Consider the following 21663-nt stretch of genomic DNA (forward strand, 5'->3'; position numbering starts at 1 on the left):
CTCCTTAGGGTGTGACCTCCAAGTTTTCAGCATTGCTCCTTCCTTAGGATGGGATCACCCCTTTCTCCAGGTCCAATCTCCCTGCATCTCAGCGTTGCTTCTTTCTTGAGGTGTGTGACCTCTGGATGTTAGCATTGCTTCCTCCTTGGGATATGATCTCGCCACTTCTCAATATCACTCTTTCCTCAGGGTGCACCCTCCCTTTTCTCATTCCTTTGTGTGGATGTGATCTCTCCACTTATCAGCAATGCTTCTTTTGTGGAGCCCAATCTTCCCTCTTCTCAGCATCACTCAGGTATAATTTTTTGCATCTCAGCATCACTCTTTCCTCAGCAAATGATCTCCCCAATTCTCTGCTTTGCACCTTCTTTGGAGTGTAACTTTCTGGTTCTTAGCATTGTGCCTTCCTTGTTTCTGATCTCCCCAGTTCTTAGCATTGCTCCATACTTTGGGCGTGATCTCCCTGGCTTTTAATGTCACTTCTTCCTTGGGGTACGATCTCCCTGGTTGTTACAATCACTTTTTTCCTTGGGGAATGATCTCCCTGGTTCGTAACATGGCTCCTTCCTTGGGCACCATCTCCCTGGTTCTTAGTGTCAATCTTTTCTTGGGGCACAATCATAAGAAGTTGCCATACTGGCTCAGACCAATGGTCTATACAGCATAGCTCTCTGCTTCAACGACAGGGGAGAAGAATAACTGATACTTCACACATCCAGCAGAGCTCTCTGCTTCAACGGCAAGGGAGAAGAAAAAGGGTTCGCACTCACAAAGCGGGGAGTAGCTGGCTTGTTACGGCGGTTACTACCCCAAACCAAATGTGCCTGATACTTCACTTTCCATGCATATCCAGCATGGCTCTCTGCTTCAACGGCATGGGAGAATGACTGATACATCACGCATTTCCAGCATAGCTCTGTGCTTCAACAGCAGGGGAAAAAACAAAAAAAAAAAACTGATGCTTCACGCATATCCTGCATAGCTTCAACGACAGGGGTGAAGAAAAAAAGGATTCGCAATCACAAAGCGAGGAGTAGCTGGCTTGTTACGGCGGTTACTACCCCAAACCAAATGTGCCTGATACTTCACTTCACTTTCAATGCATATCCAGCATGGCTCTCTGCTTCAACGACAGGGGAGAAAAAAACTGATACTTCACGCATATCCAGCATAGCTCCCTGCTTCAACGGCAGGGGAGAAGAAAAAACAACCAACAAGGGCTGTACAACATAGTCTAGGTAAAACAAATAAGCATGGGTGTAGCTTGCTTATCGCGGCGGTTACTACCCCTACTACCCCTAACTAATCAAGCTAGATATTTCACTTGGATGCAGCTCCATCACTGCTCTCTACATTAATGGTGGGGGTGGAAGGGGAATAGAACAAAGAGCTAAGAGAAACAGATAAGTATGAGAGAAAAAATGTGTGAAGCTTGCTGGGCAGACTGGATGGGCCATTCGGTCTTCTTCTGCCGTCATTTCTATGTTTCTATGTTTCTATGTCCATCAAGCCCAGCATCCTGTTTCCAACAGTGGCCAATCTAGCCTACAAGTACCTGGCAAGTACCAAAACACTAAGTAGATCCCATGCTACTGATGCCAGTAATAGCAATGGCTAATCCCTATGTCAGCTTGCTTAATAGCAGTTAATGGACTTCTCCTCCAAGAACTTATCCAAATCATTTTTTAACCCATTTACACTAACTACACTAACCACATCCTCTAGCAACAAATTCCAAAGCTTAATTCTGTGTTGAGTGAAAAAAAATTTTCTCTGATTAGTTTTAAATGTGCTAATAATTCCTAACATTCTGTTTGCTTTTTTTGACTGCCGCAGCACACTGAGCCGATGATTTCAATGTATTATCCACTATGATGCCTAGATCTTTTTCCTGGGTGGTAACTTCTAATATGAAACCTAACATCGTGTAACATGAGTTATTTTTCCCTATATGCAACAGCAACACCTTTCACTTGTCCACATTAAATTTCACCTGCCATTTGTATAAGAACATAAGAAAATGCCATACTGGGTCAGACCAAGGGTCCATCAAGCCCAGCATCCTGTTTCCAACAGTAACCAATCCAGGTTACAAGTACCTGGCAAGAACCCAAAAACTAAGTAGATCCAATGCTACTGATGCCAGTAATAGCAGTGGCTATTCCCTAAGTCAACTTGATTAGTAGCAGTTAATGGACTTCTCCTCCAAGAACTTATCCAAATCTTTTTTAAACCCAGCTACACTAACTGCACTAACCACATCCTCTGGCAACAAATTCCAGAGCTTAATTGTGTGTTGAGTGAAAGAATTTTCTTCAATTAATTTTAAATCTGCTACTTGCTAACTTCATGGAGTGCCCCCTAGTCCTTCTGTTATTCGAAAGTGTAAATAACTGATTCACATTTACCCGTTCTAGACCTCTCATGATTTTAAAGACCTCTATCATATTCCCTTCTCAGCTGTCTCTTCTCCAAGCTGAACAGCCCTAACCTCTTCAGCCTTTCCTCATAGGGGAGCTGTTCCATTCACTTTATTATTTCGGTCACCCTTCTCAGTACCTTCTCCAGTACAATATCTTTTTTGAGATGCAGCAACCAGAATTGTACACAGTATTCAAGGTATGGTCTCACCATGGAGCGATAAAGAGGCATTATGACATTTTCCATTATATTTATCACTCCTTTCCTAATAATTCCTAACATTCTGTTTGCTTTTTTGACTGCTGCAGAACACTGAGCAGACTATTTCAATGTAATATCCACTATGATGCCTAGATCTTTTTCCTGGGTGGTAACTTCTAATATGGAACCTAACATCATGTAACTACAGCAAGGGTTATTTTTCCCTATATGCATCACCTTGCACTTGTCCACATTAAATTTCATCTGCTATTTGGATGTCCAATCTTCCAGTCTCTCAAAGTCATCTTGCAATTTATCACAATCCGCTTGTGATTTATTTATTTATTTATTTATTTATTTATTTATTTATTTATTTATTTATTTAGGATTTTTATATACCGACCTTCTTAATACAAGTATCAAATCAGGTCGGTTTCCAAAGAACAAAACTGTCGCAGTTAAGGCGTTACAATAAACAGAGTTTCTGAACATAGGAACATCAATAAATATTACATAGGCAACAGTAACTTGACAAAGAAACGTGGATAACTATGGGTACTAGCTAAATAGCGGTAGTGTAACTTGGGATATACAGTTAATAGAATAATGTGTAGATGGGCGCAAACATGATTAGTGCAAGAGCTCGACGAACTAATGCATCAACAGAAGAGTGTATTCAATACAGGTGGACTGTCCAGATCTGAATAATTTTGTATCATCTGCAAATTTGATTACCTCACTCGTATTACTTTTCAGATCATTTATAAATATATTGAAAAGCACTGGTCCAAGTACAGATCCCTGAGGCACTCCACTGTTTACCCTTATCCACTGAGAAAATTGACCATTTAATCCTACTCTGTTTCCTGTACATCGCCTCCTATCCCATGACTTTTTAGTTTTCTTAGAAGCCTCTCATGAGGGACTTTGTCAAACGCCTTCTGAAAATCCAAATACACTACATCTTCTGGTTCACCTTTATCCACATGTTTATTAACTCCTTCAAAGAATGAAGCAGATTTTGAGGTAAGACTTCCCTTGGGTAAATCTATGCTGACTGTGTTCCATTAAACCATGTTTTTCTATATGCTCTGTGATTTTGATCTTTAGAATAGTTTCCACTATATTTTTCCTGGCACTAAAATCAGGCTAACTGGTTTATAGTTTCCCAGCCACCCTTCAGTCTTCAGGTACGATGGATGATTTTAATGATAGATTACACATTTTAAGTAATAGATCTGAAATTTCATTTTTGAGTTCCTTTATAACCTTGGGGTGTATACCATCTGGTCCAGGTGATCTTCTACTATTTAATTTGCAAATCTGGCCTACTACATCTTCCAGGTTCACAGCGATTTGGTTTTGTTCATCTGCCTCATCACCCTTGAAAACCATATCTGGAACCAGTATCTCCCCAACATCCTCATTAGTAAACACAGAAGCAAAGAATTAATTTAGACTTTCTGCAGTGGCTTATCTTCCCTAAGAGCCTCTTTAACTGCTTGGTCATCTAACAGTCCAACCGACTTCCTCACAGGTTTCCTGCTTCGGATATATTTAGAAACGTTTTATTATAAGTTTTTGCCTCTACGTCCAACTTCATTTCAAATTCTCTCTTAGCATGTCTTATCAATGTTTTACAATTAACTTGACAATGCTTTTGCTTTTACCTATTTTTTTCAGATTGATCCTTCTTCCAATTTTTGAAGGATGTTTTTTTGGATAAAATAGCCTCTTTAACCTCTCCTTTTAACCATGCTGGTATCGTTTTGCCTTCCTTCTATCTTTCTTAATGCACAGAATCATCTGGATTCTGCTTCTAAGATTATATTTTTAAACAATATCCATGCCTGTTGAACTATTTTCCTCATTCTATCAAAGTTTCCCTTAAAAATTTAGTGTTAGAGCTGTAGATTTACACATTGGCCCTCTTGAGGTCATTAGTTCAAACTTGATCGTGTTATGAACACTGTTGCCAAGTGGCCCCACCACCTCACCAAATCCTGCGTTCCTCTAAGTGTTAGATCTAAAATATCTCCCTCTCTTGTTGGTTCCTGAACCAATTGCCCCATGAAGTAGTCATTTACGTCTCTAGCATGTCCTGATGTTACATTACCCAGTCAATATTGGAGTAATTGAAATCTAAGACCACAAAATAAATGATGAGCAAGGACTGCACTTCAAACGAAATCGCAAAGTACAAATAGTGCAGGAGGATGTGTAATCCTGACAGAACTGATTCAAACAGTCTTATAAAACAAGATGTTTATTATTTTTTCAATATGGCAACTCCACAAAGTTAAACGAGCACCGGCTTAATGGCGTCCCCCGACACGGTCCCGTGTTTCGCCGCGGGCTGCATCGGGGGGGATCGCCACCGCTGGAATTCACACATAAGCTAGAACATAAACAAATTAACAAAGAGTCAGAATGAAAAAGGGACTTACAACCGACCAAAATAAGTTTCACACAAGCATTACATACCTGACAGCAGCGTTTTGACAGTGACAGGGAGCGCAACGCCCTTCCAACTTGACAGGTATTTAAAGAGGCGCCAGGACTACAGGGAAGGGAACCACGTGAGTGAAAAAAATGAGTTCATTGGTTCCCGTTCCTGTAGTGCACCCAAACAGTAACTGAGCCTAACCTGCTAGATAAATAAAAACCATTCAATCTCCCGATTTAAACCTTTTGGGGACACGGTATCTAACGTGAAGATCCAGCGTTGTTCAATCCTGCCCAAAATCTCGGCATAATTGCCACCCCGCGAAGGACGTGAAACAACTTCGATAACGCTAAAAAAGAGGTCAGAAAGGGAATGTGACTGTGATATCCAGTGATCAACCAGGGGTTCCTTCTCTCGCTGTAAACGAATATTGGAGCAATGCTCAATAATTCTGGTCTTCACCATCCGGGATGTTTTCCCAACATACATTAAAGAGCAGGGACAAGTGATAATATAAATTACTCCAGAAGTGGTGCAATCTGAATGTGACCGTAGCTGAAACGTTTTACCCGTGGTGGGGTGTGTGAAACAAGTCATATCACTTGTGTGGGAACAAACCGCACACCTGCCACAGGGCTGATGGCCAACATCAGTGACAGGATCACGCGGCACTGGAAGGTCAGAATGAATTAATTGATCACGTAGATTTTTGCCCCGACGAAAGGTAAACCGAAGGGGATCAGGGAACAATGTATTTAAAGATAAGGCTTCCCAGTGTCGCCGGATCATGCCAGCAATGGGCCGACTCAGAGTGGAGAATGGTAATATGAAATTTGTCGCGAGGCGTTCGGGAGAACCTGAAGGCAAAAATAATAACTCCCGATTTATGTATAAAGCTCGTTTCATTGCTTTCTTGACTACTGACTTTGGGTACCCTCTTGACAGGAAGCGGGATGACATCTCATGGGCTTTAATCAGGTATTCACCAGTAGTGGTGCACAATCTGCGAAGCCTAAAAAACTGGCCAGTAGGGATGTTCTTACGCAGTGCACTCGGATGACAACTTTGAAAGGATAACAAGGTATTACGGTCTGTCTCTTCGCAATGAAACGAGCTTTATACATAAATCGGGAGTTATTATTTTTGCCTTCAGGTTCTCCCGAACGCCTCGCGACAAATTTCATATTACCATTCTCCACTCTGAGTCGGCCCATTGCTGGCATGATCCGGCGACACTGGGAAGCCTTATCTTTAAATACATTGTTCCCTGATCCCCTTCGGTTTACCTTTCGTCGGGGCAAAAATCTACGTGATCAATTAATTCATTCTGACCTTCCAGTGCCGCGTGATCCTGTCACTGATGTTGGCCATCAGCCCTGTGGCAGGTGTGCGGTTTGTTCCCACACAAGTGATATGACTTGTTTCACACACCCCACCACGGGTAAAACGTTTCAGCTACGGTCACATTCAGATTGCACCACTTCTGGAGTAATTTATATTATCACTTGTCCCTGCTCTTTAATGTATGTTGGGAAAACATCCCGGATGGTGAAGACCAGAATTATTGAGCATTGCTCCAATATTCGTTTACAGCGAGAGAAGGAACCCCTGGTTGATCACTGGATATCACAGTCACATTCCCTTTCTGACCTCTTTTTTAGCGTTATCGAAGTTGTTTCACGTCCTTCGCGGGGTGGCAATTATGCCGAGATTTTGGGCAGGATTGAACAACGCTGGATCTTCACGTTAGATACCGTGTCCCCAAAAGGTTTAAATCGGGAGATTGAATGGTTTTTATTTATCTAGCAGGTTAGGCTCAGTTACTGTTTGGGTGCACTACAGGAACGGGAACCAATGAACTCATTTTTTTCACTCACGTGGTTCCCTTCCCTGTAGTCCTGGCGCCTCTTTAAATACCTGTCAAGTTGGAAGGGCGTTGCGCTCCCTGTCACTGTCAAAACGCTGCTGTCAGGTATGTAATGCTTGTGTGAAACTTATTTTGGTCGGTTGTAAGTCCCTTTTTCATTCTGACTCTTTGTTAATTTGTTTATGTTCTAGCTTATGTGTGAATTCCAGCGGTGGCGATCCCCCCCGATGCAGCCCGCGGCGAAACACGGGACCGTGTCGGGGGACGCCATTAAGCCGGTGCTCGTTTAACTTTGTGGAGTTGCCATATTGAAAAAATAATAAACATCTTGTTTTATAAGACTGTTTGAATCAGTTCTGTCAGGATTACACATCCTCCTGCACTATTTGTACTTTGCGAGTAATTGAAATCTCCCATTATTATTGTACTTTCAAATTGGTTTGCTTCCCTGATTTCTCTTATCATTTCATCATCTATCTGATAATTTTGGCCAGGTGGATGGTAGTATACTCCTAACACTATACTTTTACCTAACACACATGGGATTTCTACCCATATAGATTTTACTGAGCATTTAGTCCTTGTATGATCTTTATCCTGTTGGACACTATGCCCTCCCGGATATAAAATGCCACACCCCCACCAAGTTGATACTCCCTATCATTGCGATATAATTTGTACCCTGATATAACACTGTCCCATTGGTTATCCTCCTTCCACTAGGTCTCTGAGATGCCAATTATATCTCTCATCATTCACTGCTATACATTCTAACTCTCGCATCTTACTACTTAGATTTCTGGCATTGGCATACAGACATTTCAAAGTATGTTTTTTTGTTTGTATTAACAACATGCTTTTCAGTTGCTAGGGATAATTTGGAATCTTTAGCTCGGGTGATTCTTTATTTATAGGCAAATTGACTACTTTTGCTTTTATTGGAACCTCTCTGTTGGGATGCCCTAACTCTCCTGTTTCTTTACAGTCCTTCGAAGATACCTTCCTCCGAACCATGCACTGCTGAGTGTCTGGCTTTCCTCCTTATTCTAGTTTAAAAACTGCTCTATCTCCTTTTTAAAAGTTAGCACCAGCAGCCTGGTTCCACTCTGGTTAAGGTGGAGCCCGTCCTTTTGGAAATGTTCTCCCCTGCCCCAAAAGGTTGTCCAGTTCCTTACAAAACTGAATCCCTCTTCCCTGCACCATTGTCAGCCATGCATTGAGATTCTGGAGCTCTGCCTGCCTCTGGGGACCTGCACATGGAACAGGGAGCATTTCAGAAAATGCCACCCCAAAGGTTCTGGATTTCAGCTTTCTACCTAAGAGCCTAAATTTGGCTTCCAGAACCTCCCTCCCACATTTTCCTATATTGTTGGTGCCCACATGTACCACGACAGCCGGCTCCTTACCAGCACTGTCTATAAACCTATCTAGGTGACACGTGAGGTCCACCACCTTCGCACCAGGCAGGCAAGTTACCAGGTTCTCAACACTTACAGTCCATCAGACTTCCTTTGAGCAGATCTGTATGTAATATTATTTGTTTCTTTCCCAGTGCTGTGACCTGGGATTCCACACAAGTCTGGCACGGACCTTTAGGACGTACCTCTCAGCAGAATATAATTTGGAGACGTCACGTCATGAGGGCCTGGATATCATCGAGAATGCCGTGGATAATCTGGATGCACGGAGTGACAAGCACAAGATCATGGACATGTGCAACCAGGTCTTCTGTCCTCCCCTGAAGTTTGAGTTCCAGCCCCATATGGGGGACGAGGTATGCAGGAAGAAATCCACGTATGCCTTGATCCAGGGGAGATTAGCTTGTCAGGGCTTTGTGCATTGGGAGCACCAAAGAGCTCTGCACAGTTTGTGTTCGTGCTCATGCCAGCCTTCTGATTTAAAAAAAAAAAAAAAAAAAGTGAAAGTGTGGGAAGCTTTCTGTTACTCGATGTGTCTGAAGAAGGAAGAGTGAGGATATATCTGGGATTTCTTCTGACAGGCACCTACCTTGTGACTTTCTTTTATATAGATTTGTCTTTTTCTGTGGCTCTATGCCCAGGGTGCATTACAAAGAGAAGGCATAAAAGAAAATGTGGTACCTGATGAGAGAGGCCGGGGGATGGTTCTGGAGTAATGAGCTGAGGCACTACATGTCAGCTTAGGCGAACTTGAAGAGGGAGCTTTGACTGGAAGGGGAGGAGAGAGAGTGCAGGTCAGCGGGTAATTTGCTTGAAGGAGAAGGTTTAGAAATGCAACTGTAGCCTGGTATAGGGCATACTGAGGCGTGAAGAGGGAGGGCTGCAGAATAGCAATGAATAAGAGAAGAGATGGGGGGTGGGGGAGGGGACACACACTGGATACATTTAAAAGTCCATGTGCTTGAGACTTGTAAGGGTGCAGCATGTGATAGACCCCCACACAGGGAAATGCCGGACAGCCTGCAGGAAAGGAAAGCAGATTGGGAAGGTTTGCACCCCTCTGTAGGAGTAAGCAATTGGTGTTTATGCAGCTTGTAAACCCAGCCCTTGACTCTGGGACTAGAAATGTCATCTATGGTTTTCTCCCCTCCTTACCCCTCTACATGGGAATATTGTGCACATCTGGAAGAGGAGTGGAAGGACGCCACTGAGTATGCCACAGTTGCTGATGTCAGTCTGGGGGAAGGGCATGAAGCCAAAAGCATTTGCCCACACTTAAATGTGGAGCATTTCCCTAAATTTATGTCTGAGACTTAGGTGCATATCTCACAGTGTAAGTGCCAAAGGTATAGACTGCACCTTGGATGTGATTTAGAGCTGTGCTGCTACCCCCAGCTGCCTGAAAGCAGCAAATCTATTAAGTCAGACGTTTAACAAAATCCTTTAATTCCCATGGGGCTGAGTTCTGGGGCTGTGTGGAGGCTGCGCTCACAGATGGCAAATTTGAAAGCCATTCACTCAAGGAAATAGCGAATTCCATGCTAACCTGGCCGTCTGAAGATTTCCTTCGCTCAGCTGGGCTGGAAGTCTGCTCTTTGTTCCATATTTAAAGGAGGCGTCGGGGGAGGAAGATAACACACGGAGTTAGCAAGCAGGTGCAAGCATTCATGACAAGTTTCAAAGTGAAAATATATTTATTCACTTTTGCTTTGAAAACTGGGGCGAAGTTGGTGAATGGAGAGTCATTTTTCAAACAGCCTGCATAGACTGCAGACTTTGGGCAGAATTTTCCAAGCGTAATATATTCACATAAATCTGCTTTTAAAATTCACAGGTGTACACAGAACCTTCCCTTCCCCTGTGGCACAGACACACAAAGTTACACCTGTGCAAGAGCTGGCAAAAGTTTATGCACATGGATTAATGTGACAATCAAAAGTGTGTGTGGAAATCCCAATCCTGCCCCAACTCCACTCCTCCTCCAGAAAGCCTAGTCCGTATGTACCTAAAAGTACATGGGGAAATGGGTTTTGTGCCTAGAATCATGTTTTGTGCCTAAAACTGCTTGCAGAACTGTGGTTCATGCCTATAACTACATGGAGAATCGTGTCTCACCTATATTGCATGCAGAACTGTGTTTCATTCGTAAAACTGCATGGAGAATCGTGTCTCACCTATATTGCATGCAGGACTGTTTCATTCGTAAAACTGAATGCAGAATCGTGTCTTGCCTAAAACTGCATGCAGAATCGTGTTTCCTAAATCTGCATGGAGAACTGTGTTTCACTTAAACTGCATGCAGAACTGTGTTTCATTCCTAAAACTGTATGCAGAATTGTGTCTCGCCTAAAACGGCATGGAGAATCGTATCTCGCCTAAACCTGCATGCATAACCATGTTACTTTCATTCCTAAAATTGCAAGGAGAATTGTGTTTCGCCTAAAACTGCAAGCAGAACTGTATTTCATGCCTAAAATTTCATGGAGAATCATGTATCACCTAAAACTGCATGCATTTTCGTGTTTTGTTCCTAAAACTGCATGCAGAATTGAAACGAGGATGTGTTGAAAGCAGGGAAGTTATGCTTTTGACCGTCATGTGAAATTAATGGTGATATCTCTTGGGTGAGCACAGACACATGGAAATATAAAAAGAGGAGACTATGATTAAAACAATGGTTTTTCTCTGACTACATTTTGTCAAAGTTTTTTTCCATGTTATGAATGTCTCTTAAAAATCATCATCAAATTTAAATGAATTTACAGTGAAAATTAAGTTTTGTATGATACTGGTTATGTGGTGACCCCATATTACAAGGACTACATTGGTTTCATAAAAGAATTGCATAAGTCACTGAAAAAAAGTCAGAAAACCTCAATATCAGTTCGAGCACAGGTGGTGGTGTGATCATTTACCAATGTTGATTCAAAGTGTAAGTACTTTATGTTTATGGGCCAATGAATGATTGTTTTAATGTGCATATAAAAAAGAAAGAAAAGGCTCTTGAGACGTTTATGGAAAAGTTCTCCATTGATTAATGATTAATGACCTTGAATCCACATTGGTAAATGTTTATACCTGTGCTCGCACTGATTTAAGGCTTTTTTTCCATTTTTTGGGGTGATCTGAGCAATGGTTTTATGATCCCAATGTCTGATCACTGATCGGTATTTATTGAGAGCTAAGTGTGGTTGGGCTTCTGTGTTTATTCTGCTGCAGGTGTGCCAAGTGAGCGCCCAGCAGCCTGTACAGACGGAGCTACTCATGCGATATCACCAGCTGCAGTCCAGGCTCGCCACCTTGAAGATCGAGAATGAGGAGGTGAGCTGGGGTGCGCAGGCCAGGCTGAGGTCCTCCTTTAGCTGTTTCTCAGGGCAAACGCTTGTGCGCCAGTTCAGTAGGTGCAGAGTCCTTATGAGTAGGATTAAGACTTTGTAACTGGAAATTGAAGCTTTCCATGTATTTATTTATAAGCAGGTGATATTCCTCCTTTTCCTAAAGGTAGGCCGAAGGCAGACTGCATAAAGTAACAAGACAGTAAGTACATAAGTAATGGATATGTGCAGATATAAAGTAGATCGCAAGTAAATAGATCAGAAGTAGGGTTCATTAGGTAGGAGTAAGGAAGTGGAGGCGTTGGTTATAAACTGTGTGTGTATATAAATATGCATCCATACACAAACATATATATATATATATATATATATATATACACATACACAAAGTTTATACCTAGTTAATTCCACAAGGTTTGCCCACTTCCAGGTTGCCTCTATCCAACTAATTCTAACTATCTCTCACACTATGTCTTAACTATAGATATATATGGGCAAACCTTGTGGAATTAGATCCACAGAACAGGTATAGCACATGCATTTGTCTAATGGATTCCTATTTATGCCTGCTTCAGTGGATAGCTGGTTTTATGGTGGATTTTACTTTTTTTTTTTTTTACTGTTCGCTCCAAAATGTCTGCTTATTGGTGGCTTGGCTTCTTGTGTTAGGTGCTAAGATTGTGCCTTTTTTATGCAAATTAAATGTCTGACTTAAGAGTCCCTCCCTGCCCCTCATCCGCCCTATTTCTTTTTATATAGATTATTATTGTGGCAGAGTCCTGATTTCTTGCAGATCGTCACAACGGCAAGCTTATCACGCACACAGCTCCACAGCCAAACAGTTATAGTACAGGCAGGCGCAGCACAAGCTTCTCACACGCACAGCCAAACAGTTATAGCACAGGCAGGTGCTGCACAAGCTTCTCACACGCACAGCCCAACAGCCAAACAGGTGCAGCACAAACAGGCGCAGCACAAGCTTCTCACACGCACAGCCCAACAGCCAAACAGTTATAGCATAGGCAGGCGCAGCACAAGCTTCTCACACGCACAGCCCAACAGCCAAACTGGTATAGCACAGGCAGGCGCATCACAAGCTTCTCACACGCACAGCTCAACAGCCAAACTGGTATAGCACAGGCAGGCGCAGCTCAAGCTTCTCACACGCACAGCCCAACAGCCAAAAAATTATAGCACCGGCAGGCGCAGCACAAGCTTCTCACACGCACAGCCAAACAGGTAGAATACAGGCAGGCGCATCACAAGCTTCTCACACGCACAGCCCAACAGCCAAACAGGTGCAGCACAAGCTTCCCACACACTCAGCCCAGCAGTCAAACAGGTACAGCACAAGCAGGAGCAATGCAAGCTTCTCATGTGCACAGCCCAACAGCCAAACAGGTACAGCACAGGCAGGCACAACACAAACTTCTCACATGCACAACCCAATAGCCAAAGAGGTATAACACAGGCAGGCGCAATGCAAACTTCTCACACTGACAACCCTACAGCCAAACAGGTACAGCACATGCAGAAGCAGCAAACAGCCCAACAGCCAAACAGGTATAGCACAATCAGGAGCAGCGCAAGCTTCTTACGCATCCCACAGCTAAACACACAGCACAGATAGGAGCAGTGCAAGCTTCCCTCACACACCCTACTGAGGAGGAATCTCCTCTAGGAGTGAAGTCCATTTCTACCTTTGTTCATTCATTGCCCTAGATTGGGAAATGTCCTGGTACCTCAGGGAGCTCTAATTACTGCCTGTGCAATGCACAGTTCTGTCAAGTGGTTTGAACCACATGTCCTCAATCTACTCAGGTGCGAAAGACTCTGGATGCCACCATGCAGACCCTGCAGGACATGCTGACAGTGGAAGACTTTGATGTCTCAGATGCCTTCCAGCACAGTCGCTCCACAGAGTCCATCAAGTCAGCAGCTTCAGAGACCTACATGAATAAAAGCAACATTGCCAAAAGGAGAGCTAACCAGTGGGAGACTGAAATGTTCTACTTCACGGTACGGGGCCCAGTCTCTCTTAGATTTATAGATGGGGTTTGGTGTCGTTCTGCCCAAAACATGGAGCTGGAGGGTGTGTGATGACGTCTTTCTGTCAGTCCTTGCTTTGTGCAGATTGTGGGGACTTGGTGGCTTTGCTGCCCGTTTGTCCTGAAGCTTTTCTTCAGTGAATGGCACCAGTTGAGTCAGGTCAGCCAGATGAGGCTGATGCCATTCCTGAGGATCTGGCTCACGATTTTGTCTGTTTATTCTTTATGGGATACATTTTGAAAAGCCTTCAGTATTTTCCTCCAAGGACTTTGCACCTCTCAGAGGGGAAGGTGTGCACTTCCTTTCCACTGCCTTGGGAAAGAGTACCCGCAGAGTTCCCTGTACGTACCCGGATTAGTCCAGGACGGCTGGGTTTTGCCTCCCCTCCAGCAGATGGAGAAAGAAAAGGACTTCTCGGACTCTGTCCTGTACCCCTGAGGTGCCACTTAGTCTGCCGGTATTTTTCTGTCTCCAGCAGATGGCGGAGGTGCAAAACCTAGTGTCTGATAGGGGTGCTGAGTTTATGCAAAACTATGGGCATTACTGCCTCCTTGGGCCTAACCTGGCCTCTGAGCCTGCCTGCTTTTTTCCGTGGGTGAAAGTGCACACATTGTTGATCCCTCTGCCTGCTTTTACCCATGGAAAGAGTGGACAATTTGTAGACAGCCAATTTCCCTGGGTAAATAGCTTTCGAAAACTACTCTCTGTATGCAGAAGCTCTTTGCTAGTTGGGCTGGTTCCCCAAACTTGACCAAGCCCACTCTTTGTGCTGTTTGCTCGTGGGATTTTTTTGGGTTCTTTCTCCTGGTTTCTGACTTGCTGTAGCGTTAAGAATCTGGGTTAATGCAATCGATGGAGCCAGTATTTTAATAAAGTCAACCAAAGGATTTGAAATCTTGCATCCAGCTGCTTGATGGTTAGAAAGGTTTCTTTCATTACTTTGTACATAATGGCTCCCTGATGAGATCCAGATGGAAAACGATTAAGGAGAGGCTGTGCGTGATGGCTCCCAGATGGGATCTAGATGGGAGGGATTAAAAAGCGACTGCGTGTTGGCTCCCCAGTGAGATCCGGATGGAAAGGGTTAAGGAGATGCTTGCATGATGGCTCCCTGAGGAGTGGCAGAAGATAGACGTATTTTCAGCACTCCCTTTTAATGTAGGAAGCAGCAGGGCACCGTCGCATCTGGTCACCTTTTCCCCAGAGGTGATAGCTGAAGTCTCTTGGACAGGAACTTTCCATCTGAAACGGATTCTTCTTCCCAAGGCAGAAACAGCTAACCTGAGAAGCCTTTTTCCTCCAATAATTGAAGTCTTGTATTCCTTTATTGTGATTTGTTTTTTTCCTTCCAGAAGTTTAAAGAGTATTTGAACGGCAGTAACCTTATCACCAAGCTGCAGGCGAAGCACGACTTACTGAAGCAGACCCTTGGCGAAGGTGAGAGAGAGCGAGAGATCCTGGAGTCTTCCAGAGACACGGCATCAGAAATTCTGGTCCTTGGGTTTTCGGAGGTTATCTCTTCACCTCAGCACTGAGCTGAGGTTCGCCTGTGTGAACCCAGCAGTCACTGACGAGTTGCCTCGGGTACAGGAAGTCCCAGTGGGTTTACGATGAGGCTCTTTACAGAGAGCCTGGAAATCTTTGACGCCTTTAAGGCAGGAAGTTGCTGTAAACTAGTCAAGAAATGAATAAAGTTAGCCCAATCGAGAGGTTTCACCTTGTAGATTTTTAGTTTTGACCTTTACTTCTGCCCTTTGGCCCTGGATAGGCCCCTGCCCTGCCCCCACCCCATCAGCTCCTGAATGCTGACCCACAGGAGGATGCACGGCACACGCAGAAGTGCACACGTCCTACCTTCATCTCGCCCTGCCCCAGCCAGTTCAATATAACACCTGGCAGACACTGCCGGGACATATAACGTGGCGGTAAATCTTAGGGCCACCAAACATTGACTGTAGGCAAATGTTTGAAAGGAAGTGGCAGGGGAGAAGCCTGGCGCAGGACGCGCAAGAGGCCACTATCCAACATACAGACCGATTCAGTAAAATGCGCGGGAGAGCCGGCGCTCCGAGGCGAGCGCTCGCTCTCCCGACGCGCGCCCAGGCCACTCTCCTGGGCACGCGATTCATTATGCAAATGAGGGTCTGCACTAATAAGTAGGCGCTAGGGACACTAGCGCGTCCCTAGCGCCTCCTTATTGGCGGAAGCGGCGGCTGTCAGCGGGTTTGACAGCCGATTCTTAATTTTACCGGCGTTGGTTGTCGAACCTACTGACAGCCACGGGTTCGGAAAACAGAAGCCGGCAAAATTGAGCGTCCATTTTCCAACCGCTTTTCTGTACACTTCCCCGGTGCTGGCTGAAATTAACGCCTGCCTTTGGCACATTTTATTTTCTGTATTGCGCGGGAATAACTAATAGGCCCATCAACATGCATTTGCATGTTGCGGGCACTATTAGTTTCGGGGGGGGGGAGTTGGACGCGCGTTTTCCACGCGCTATTACTACCCCTTACTGTATAAGGGGTAATAATAGCACGTCAAGAACGCGTGTCCAAACGGGGGCTAACGGTGCGCTCGACCTGTGTCTGCACCATGTGCGCTTCTTATATCTGCAGGCTCTGCAGCAGTTCTCGCAGTGAGGTTACCTGTGGTCACGTGGCACCTGCCTGCATGGTCTGTGCCCTGAGTTGAAAATGGAATATGGGCAGGCACGTTTCCTCCCTCGACCCGAGCGCGCCGCCGGGAGTGCCTCCTCTCGGCGCGGGCGCTACCATATTATTAAAGCAAAGTAAAGCCCGGCTAAAAGTCCGCGGTTGCTGGTGCGCCGTGCAGACGCCTAGTCTTGTTGGTGGTGGGGGACAGCATTTTTCAGATGGCCGATTTACACGAGTGAAATGCTTTTTACCCATCACAGCTATCCTAGTTTCCTGCACCAGCCACCGTCTTCAGCGAACCTTTCTGGTCATTCCCATTCCTGCTACTCCCCATGTCCCATCGCCTCTTATTGTCAGGAAGGGAAGGCAACTGTTCAGGTTTTTGGCAGATGATTATTCGCAGTCTGAGCAATGCTCTGCTGTTTTTCTCCCGTTGATTTCAATATATTTTACAATTATGGTTGTGAGAGGTTTATCCATGGATCGCTGTCACTTGGAGCACCAAAGAGCCAGGCTGCGGGCTTAATTTCACCTCCCAAAACTCCACAGAAAATACCGGAGATGTACACTGGCTCTTAGTAATTGATTCTTAGTTTTAATAATTATTCTTTCTGATTATAAAACATCGAGGTGGTGCTGTTATTGAAACCTCTGAAAACATGAAAGAGCTTCCAGACCAGGGACATGCCGAACACTGACGTCTGTTCCGGCTGATGCACCCGAGCAGCAGCTACACGTCTTCAGAATTCAGGCAGAGGAGAAAGCCCCCGGCCCTCCCCCCAGTAACTAAAGAAAACAGTAAATCTACTTCTTTAGTACCCACATCAATGGAAGTTCGGTTGTTTGTTTTGCAGGTGAAAGAGCCGAGTGTGGAACAACCAGGTAAGAGGAAGGCTGGAAGTTTGCTAGAGATCCTGAGGGGAGTTACCAAAAGCATTTCCGTGCATAAAAGTCTTTGAAAATTGACCACCCTTTCTGTGTGTAAAAGTAGGTGGTGTAGTGCCAGTGCATGTGCAGAGACAGCGGGCATTCCTGGGGGAGAAGTTAGGGAGGGGTAAGCAGGTACACGTATGCTTTTATGTGCAGAGACAGGAGGTGCTCCTGGGGGAGGTGTCAGGGAGGGGTTAGTAGGTACATGTGTACTTTTATGTGCAGACACAGGAGGTGTTCCTGGGGGAGGCATTCCTTGGGGAGGAGTTAGCAGGTCCACGTGTACTTTTATGTGCAGAGACAGGAAATGTTCAAGGGGGGAGGAGTCAGGGAGGGGTTAGCAGGTGCATGTGTACTTTTTGTGCAGAGACAGGAGACAGTCCTGGCGGAGGAATCATGGAGGGATTAGCAGGTCCACGTGTACTTTTATGTGCAGAGACAGGAGGCATTCCTGGGGGAGGAGTCGGGGAGGGATTAGCAGGTGCAATGTACTTTTATGTGGCGAGAAAGGAGGCGTTTCTGGGGGAGGAGTCAGGAAGAGGTTAGCACTTAACATGCATACGCACTCACACATAATTTCACTGGAATAAGTACCTCTCAAATAGTGGGTCTGAGTTTGTGCATGTACTTTTTCAGACCCAATTTTCGAAGGGAAAGCCTTCCCTTTGAAAATTAACCTAAAGTCTGTGGGTAAAAAGTAGTTCTGCACACAGTTTGGAATTTTCCCTCAATGTCTATCACTGGGGTATTAGGTAAACATGTTGCACTAGTGGCAGCAGATAACGTTATTATGTTATGTTCTAGCACAGCTCGGAATTCCTCTCTGCTCCTCCATACAGTCCTGCATAGGGGATTCCTGACTCCTGCTCCTCTATACAGTCCTGCATAGGGGATTCCTGACCCCCTGCTCCTCTATACAGTCCTGCATAGGGGATTCCTGACCCCCTGCTCCTCTAGACAGCTCTGCATAGGGGACTCCTGACCCTGGCTTTGCGGTCTCCTATTCATGCAGCCTGTACTTTGCAGCTGCCTGGTGCTAACAGGAATGAGAGTGCTGAGTCAGCCTGGTGCACTGCAGTCCCTCTGGATATATCGGAGGTTTGCACCAGTTCAGGCGCTCATTATACAATTATGCAGCAGCAGCAGTGTCTGAGCACCCTTATAATTCAGCTGATACATATTAATAGGAGAACTTGCTGACCCCAGTCCCCTGTCTGCTCTCTGTGCTTGCTTTAGAATATTATAATCCTAAAGGAGATGTCATTGAGATATCACTTGTGGACATAAACTAGGATAGATATTCTGTAAGGGACAGTAATGCTCTGAAGTCCGCTCAGAACCAGGTGAATTTCAAACAGAAAATCAGGTTGTTATGCTTCATGTGCACGTCTGATGTATGGCCCTCGAATGCCTTTCTTGTGCAGATAGATTTGCACACATTGGGAACGTAAATTCATAGTTTCACGCAGTTGGAAATCCACTTTCCCATATATGGCTGACTAAGTCTTTGAAAATGCCCCCTGAGCCTCTTCTGCTGTCACTATGTTGTGCACCAGAATGTGTTGAAGGGACTGGGGATAGGACCTCCTGGGGAACTGGAGGTGGGACCGCCTGTGGGACTGGGGGTGGGATTTCCTGGGGGACTTGGCCTGGCTGCATTATCAGTGCATTCTGCTGTGTCCAGAGCCACTAGGTACCAGATTCTCTGTCCAGTAACACTGACTGCCCTTAGTGCTATCAGACAGGCAGACATATTCAGCAAGAGAACAGCCTTTAGATTTTAAAATGAGTTTTTGACAAGGCAGTTTCCTCCACTGGGCTTCCAGCTTCATTAGAAGCGGCCACTACTAGGCAAATTGAGCCTGGAGATTTTCCCCCTTTGTCTATCCCAAGCACTGCCATGAGAGACCTTCAGCCAAGAGCCACAGACCACAGCGCCCTCCGGAACGTTGGTACGTGCATGTCCTGAGTCCAGCCAGTAGGTGTCACCATTGAATAATGATTGGAATTCCCTTCCCATCTGGGTCTGTAAATGCTGCCTCTTAACATCCCTTCCCAACTCTGACCCGCCCGTGCAGCAGAATCCAAGCTCGGGAACTGTGGCCAGGTCTCCCGCAAGGCAGAAAACTGCACTGCCGCTGACCCACCTGCTGACCCGTGCTCTGGGTCTTATGCAGTGTTAACTGACTTCCAAAAAATTGTTCGTTTTTTTGTTTGTTTTTTTTTAAATAGAGGGTCTTATTACTGCTGTGACTCCCTAAATCAGGAGGATACTTAGATGCTGAAAATGTTTTGACTTCCTAGAGTTTGAAGCCAGGGATCCCTGCATTAATAAAGGCTGTGTGTCCGTCCAGTCCAGGCCCTGCAGATTGATGTAACTAGCCTGGGAGACTCTCCCATGGTAGCCAGTCGCAGCAGCACACAGTGTGCTGCTGCTGTGCAGAGCTGTCCGAGCCCTGAAGATCTGGACAGTGGGAAGCTGTCGGAGAAAGCAGAGAGGGAGCTTTTGTCAGGCCTGAAAGCTCAAGCGTAGGGTGCAGGACCCCAGAAGGAAACCCTTTGTAGCCTGAGCTCCAGTTCATATCTTGTAAGAACTGGGATAACTGCATATGCTGCTCAGCACAGAGGTTTAAAGAAAACCCTTTCAGTGGGTATCCAGTGACCGTCCTCGGCTGATCTCCAGGGTGCCTTTCCTAGAGCCCGCTGGCGGGCCAGGTGCTGGTGAGCTGCTGTCCCAGGCTTGCCCTGTATCTGTCTGAGCACTCGTAAATGTTAACGAAAAGTCAGCTCATGCGACAGCAGGTATTTGGGGTTAAATCTGTTGCTATGGGAGAAGGGAGTTTTGCCTTTTCTTGAGTTTAGGGTCACCCACTCTGTGAAGTGTCTCCCAGTACCTGTGATTTATTTTTTTTTGTGCTTTGTTGATGTCTTTTGTTCCACTTTTCCCAGGCCCCCATCTCTTCCCCTAAACCACAGAAAATGAGGAGAGCTAGGCCTCGCTCAGTCTATAATCATAAACTCTTTCACGGCAATATGGAGACATTCATTAAGGTACCCGGATGCTGGATGGGCTGGGGCCTCTTCTGCAGGCTGTCTCTTTGCTGCCTCACTTTCCTGCCTCCGTCCTGTGTCCCTCTGGCTTCGGGGGTGCTCTTTGCCTTTGAGGTCTGGGGGTGCGCCGTACGCTGTTGCCGAGGCTCAGGGTCTGCCGGGGCTGTTCACAAATTCTACCAAAGCTGCCACTGCCTCCGAACTTTCCTGGTCTCTGGAGAAATGTTTTGCTTTTTTTTTTTTTTTTTTTTCCTCTTTAGCTTTATTCATCTTAATTCATGCTTCGCCCTTTTCTCTTTTCTCCTGCTCTCTTGCTTTTGTTTTGGTTTTTTTTCTTTTCATCAGAGGAAGAAGGAATGCTCGTGCCAGGAACCAGGTATTTACCACAAGTCCTGCTTCTTTGCTGAGAGAGGGAGTCCGGAGGGATGCTCTTGTCATCCCTCTCGGGGGGGGGGGGGGGGGGTGGCAGGGGGAGAGAGTTTGGGCTTCATATTTCTAAACAAATAGTGTAAAGTATTCTAGAGGGAAAAGACAAAGAAAAGAGACACCCCCCCCCCGCCCGCCTCTGTTGGAGGCTACGTCATGTAAATAGGAATTTTCCAGGATCTTGTCCTGTGAAAGTAATATCTAGTGTGAGATCACCTCCCTATACAGACCCACTGTGTCACTCCTTTGGAAGTATTTATCTCGTTTATAAATCGCCCCACCCCGAAGTCTCAGAGCGACGCACAGTTTCTAAAAGCATTAGAGGTGAAACCAGTACTGGTTCTCACAACCCTTCTTTTTGAGCTTGTTCGGCTCGGTAGCGCGACACCTGGGGCTTTAGTGCCTGAGCTGTGGCCCTGGCTCCGGCTGTGACTTTGAAATTAAATAGAAGTTGGGAGCTTCGCAGCTTCAGACGTGCCCCGTCCTGATTTACGGCCCGTGACGTCAGTGGGTGAATGCCAGAATGCTCTGGCTGGTCAGGGGTGTAATAGCGCCTCTCACAGGGTGACGGGGTTCCCAGCTGGGGGGTCAGGATGCACTGTTCATGTGTGGGTAGTCTGGGAGGGAGGGGAGTTTAAGCACCATTGGGAACCTGCAAAAAAATAGCAAGCAGTAATCTTCCAGCTTTTAATCCACAGTATGGAAGCCTGAACATATTTTGCCAGGTCAATTATTAGGATTTTGTTTTAAGTGGGTCTATCTAAGATGCCCTAGAATGCACAGATGTTGGGAACCCTGAACCCAGATGATTCCATGAACATCTGGGTCTGATTTGTTCATTACTGTGGTCTTGAATTCCCCTTCC

At 45.4% G+C, this 21663-nt stretch overlaps 1 protein-coding gene across 2 annotated transcripts in view; it reads left to right on the forward strand.

Annotated features, from left to right (window-relative positions):
- Positions 1–21663, forward strand: part of SRGAP3 (SLIT-ROBO Rho GTPase activating protein 3) — a 233852-nt gene that overhangs the window by 161593 nt on the left and 50596 nt on the right. Inside the window, exons 7-12 of one of the 2 annotated variants that reach the window (XR_003856658.1) lie at positions 8488–8709; positions 11573–11674; positions 13510–13707; positions 15090–15174; positions 17246–17273; positions 20271–20372. Coding sequence is in view for 1 of the 2 variants with exons in the window: in XM_029601439.1 (XP_029457299.1) it covers positions 8488–8709; positions 11573–11674; positions 13510–13707; positions 15090–15174; positions 17246–17273; positions 20718–20748 (666 nt within the window). In the remaining variant the exon portion in view is untranslated. Of the gene's footprint in view, positions 1–8487; positions 8710–11572; positions 11675–13509; positions 13708–15089; positions 15175–17245; positions 17274–20270; positions 20373–20717; positions 20749–21663 lie in introns of both variants that reach the window. The other variant, XM_029601439.1, reaches the window with a different exon arrangement.

The sequence above is a fragment of the Rhinatrema bivittatum genome, chromosome 4 (genome assembly GCF_901001135.1).
Source record: "Rhinatrema bivittatum chromosome 4, aRhiBiv1.1, whole genome shotgun sequence".
NCBI lineage: Eukaryota > Metazoa > Chordata > Amphibia > Gymnophiona > Rhinatrematidae > Rhinatrema > Rhinatrema bivittatum.